General features: G+C 41.4%; 1 protein-coding gene across 4 annotated transcripts in view; it reads right to left on the reverse strand.

Annotated features, from left to right (window-relative positions):
* Window positions 1-2,698, reverse strand: part of homer1 (homer scaffold protein 1) — a 20,637-nt gene extending 17,939 nt beyond the window's left edge. Inside the window, exons 1-2 of one of the 4 annotated variants that reach the window (XM_084136256.1) lie at window positions 1,634-2,698; window positions 1,395-1,517 (exon numbers count right to left, since the gene is read on the reverse strand). In XM_084136256.1, the coding sequence (XP_083992382.1) occupies window positions 1,395-1,399 (5 nt within the window). In that variant the 5' untranslated portion in view covers window positions 1,400-1,517; window positions 1,634-2,698. Of the gene's footprint in view, window positions 1-1,394 lie in introns of all 4 variants that reach the window. The other 3 variants (XM_084136259.1, XM_084136257.1, XM_084136258.1) reach the window with 3 other exon arrangements.
* Window positions 2,699-3,934: the final 1,236 nt, after the last annotated feature.

Here is a 3,934-nt window from a genome sequence, read left to right on the forward strand (position 1 = left end):
ACTCACTCACTCACTCACTGAATCACACTCACTCACTCACTCACTGAATCACTCTCACACACTCACTCACTGAATCACTCTCACTCACTGAATCACTCACTCACTGAATCACTCTCACTGACTCACTCTCACACACTCACTCACTGAATCACTCACTCACTGAATCACTCTCACTGACTCACTCACTGAATCACTCACTCACTGAATCACTCTCACTGACTCACTCACTGAATCACTCTCACACACTCACTCACTGAATCATTCACTCACTGAATCACTCACTGAATCACTCACTCACTCACTCACTGAATCACTCACTCACTCACTTACTTCAGGAACTGATATATGGATTCATCTAGATGTGTATTTAATATATCCAGAGAAGACTATGCAATTATTTTACATCTGATGACTTTATTTCTGTATGAAATCTAATTTGCATCTTTCTTCTATTGTGTTCATTTGTGCTATAGCTTGTAGTTTGATTATTTGTTCTTGTTTTATTACAGACTGTTTACTTTACTTTAATAATAGTGTTTGAAATTTATATTTGAAATTTATATTTATGTAGACTTTTTTCATTTGCATTGTTCTTGCATTCCATGTTAAAAAAAAAATCTGATGAGAAAAATAAAAATTTACTAGCCAAGGTTGGTCAATTTTACGACTTGTGATGTCATAATTTCGACAGTCATTTCCAACTTTTTGTTATAATTGACAATCATTTTCACATTTTTGTTATAATTATGACATTTAATTTTGACTTTTTAAGTCATAATTTCATAATTATGAGTCAATTTCAAATTTTTGTGTCTGATTTTGACAATCATTTTCATATTTTTGTTATAATTAAGACAGTCAATTTCGACTTTTTATGCCATAATTATGACAGTTAGGCTATGTCCAACTCTGTTATAATTGAGTCAATTTAAAATTTTGTGTCATAATTATGACATAAAAAGTTGAAATTATAAGAAACTCGATGACTTCTACTAACTACACGCTCAAACCCTTCAGCTGAACCAATGAGATGATCACAAACTCCTTCAGGATCCACATCACGGTAATACCGCGGTATTAATCTCTCAAAGATCCGACAGTAAACATCTAAACCCATTTCTGCCACATTAGAAAACACAGTCATGCTACGGTAAATCATAATTATGACAAACTAAGTAATAATTATGACATCCCAAGTCATAATTATGAGATGAAAAGCCAATAATATGTAAAGTTTAAATAATTTATATTATTGCAATGACCAGTGTCATCATTTTGACTTGTCGTCTCAATAATATGATGATTATGATTGACCAAAGCGTGGTTTGGCGGCAGGAATGAGCTTCACACACCGAGGCAGAGCTGTAGTGAAGCAGTGGATCAGGGACACATACCCCATCTTGCCGGATCTCCTCCTGTGTGTTTCTGCTGGCTTGATCGCGGTTCTCTCGAGTGTGTTTCAGTGCGCCGTGAATCGAGTCGCTCCGCTCGCGCGCTGACGCTCAACGCTCCTCATGCTGGAGAAGAGACACACACATCACACACACACACACTGATGCTGAATATCAACAATCCCTCAGCGCTCCTCCGTCATCTGCATCATTTACTCCATCAACGCGTCGCGTTCTCTCACATCTGTCTCTCTCTCCTCCTGTCTGTCATCATCATCATCTTCTCATTCATCATCATCTCCGCGCGACGTCATCACGCACTCGCGTCACTCTCCTCCGCGCCGAACTCTGACATCACGGACAGTACACGCGTTACGTCACTTCCGGTCATCACACACACTCGCACTGGGCTGCTTCCGATGCAAACACTACAGGTTGTGTATCGCAAACCATCAGCTTCACTTGAGCTGCTGTAAGTGTTCACTGGTGTAAAGTATATAATGACACACACTCACTCTCACACACACACACACACACACACACACACACACACACCAGTTCTTCTGCGCCCTCTAGTGGATACGAGCCGGACATGCAACACAATTCATTTTTGTTTGTATCGATCACCTCAGTGACGAGGGCGAACATCAGAAGATTATTCTCGCTATGGTCGAATTCAGTTTGAACTCGATGTCTTGTGAACAGTAATCAGAGTCAGACTGAAACATATTCGAGAGATAATTCACGGAATTAAAATACTGTCATTTACTTCAATTACATCTCTTAACACACACTCACACAAACACACACTCTCACTCAAACAAACACACATACAGACACTCTCTCTCTCTCTCTCTCTCTCTCACACACACACACACACACACACACACACACAGAGAGAGGATCTTTAAGTGTCTGATTTCCTCTGATCTTGTGTTACACACAAACACACACACTCTCTCACACACTCTCACACAAACACTTACTCACTCCCACAAACACACACTTGCACAAACTCTCACTCACACAGACACACTCTCTCTCTCACTCACACAAACACACACAAACTCTCACTCACACAGACACACACACACTCTCTCTCTCACTCACACAAACTCACTCACACAGACACACACACTCTCTCACTCACACAGACACACACACTCTCTCTCACTCACACTCTCTCTCTCTCACTCACACAAACACACACTCACACAAGCTCTCACTCACACAGACACACACACTCTCTCTCTCTCACTCACACTCACTCACACAAACTCTCACTCACACAGACACACACACTCACACAAGCTCTCACTCACGCAAACACACACTCACACAAACTCTCACTCACACAAACACAGGCACACTCTCTCTCTCTCTCTCTCTCACACACACTCACAGAGGATCTTTAAGTGTCTGATTTCCCCTGATCTTGTGTTACACACACACACACACACACACACACACCACTGCAGTGACAGACTTCAGCAGGTGAATCAGACAGTAACCCTTTCTCATCTCACACACACACACACACACACACACACACACAGATTTACACACTGCATCCTGTTTCTTTTCTTCACACACACTTCACCAGTCTCTCCACACGCTCACAGAAGCAGTTCAATGGAGCAGAACAAGAATATTTGTTTTTTTATTTTTACATTAGAAATGTCACCATTTTTATGCGTTCCATAACCTCGGGAACTCTACGCAGATTCAATGAGAATGAGATTCAGAACAGATATAAAGATATAAAGTGAAACCGCAACTCCAGGCCTGAACTGATACACTGATTTACGCTGCAACACAACACGCACAAGCAGCGACTCGGACGCAACCGGATCTCAGTGACGCGCGGGGTGTTCTGTGCTCTGATTGGGTGAATACCTCAGTCCTGCAGTTCAGCTCCGCTAGAAGAGCCGCAGCCAAACACACACTATCCCAACACACACCTAAACACACACTATCCCAACACACACCTAAACACACACTATCCCAACACACACCTAAACACACACCTAAACACACACTATCCCAACACACACCTAAACACACACTATCCCAACACACACCTAAACACACACCTAAACACACACTATCCCAACACACACCTAAACACACACTATCCCAACACACACCTAAACACACACTATCCCAACACACACTCGCCACGACCAATCAGACCAATCGGCGGTGTTGCAACAATCTATAGAGATATTCTCAATGTTAGTCAGAAAACGGGTTATAAGTTTATTTCGTTTGAAGTACTTGTACTAAATATTACGCTCTTAGATGTTAGAAAAACTTCCCTATTATCTCTAGCCTTGGCTACCGTATATAGACCGCCTGGGCCTTACGCTGATTTCCTAAAAAATTTACAGATTTATTAAACTCCTTTGGGGTCAAGCAAAACGTTACCGGACCAACTCATCGTTTTAATCATACACTTGATTTAATTATATCACATGGAACCGATCCAACCGATATAGATATCATTCCACAAAGTGATGATGTCACTGACCATTACATGGTAA

Source organism: Abramis brama (genome assembly GCF_963993115.1).
Source record: "Abramis brama genome assembly, chromosome: 15".
Classification (NCBI taxonomy): Eukaryota; Metazoa; Chordata; class Actinopteri; order Cypriniformes; family Leuciscidae; genus Abramis; species Abramis brama.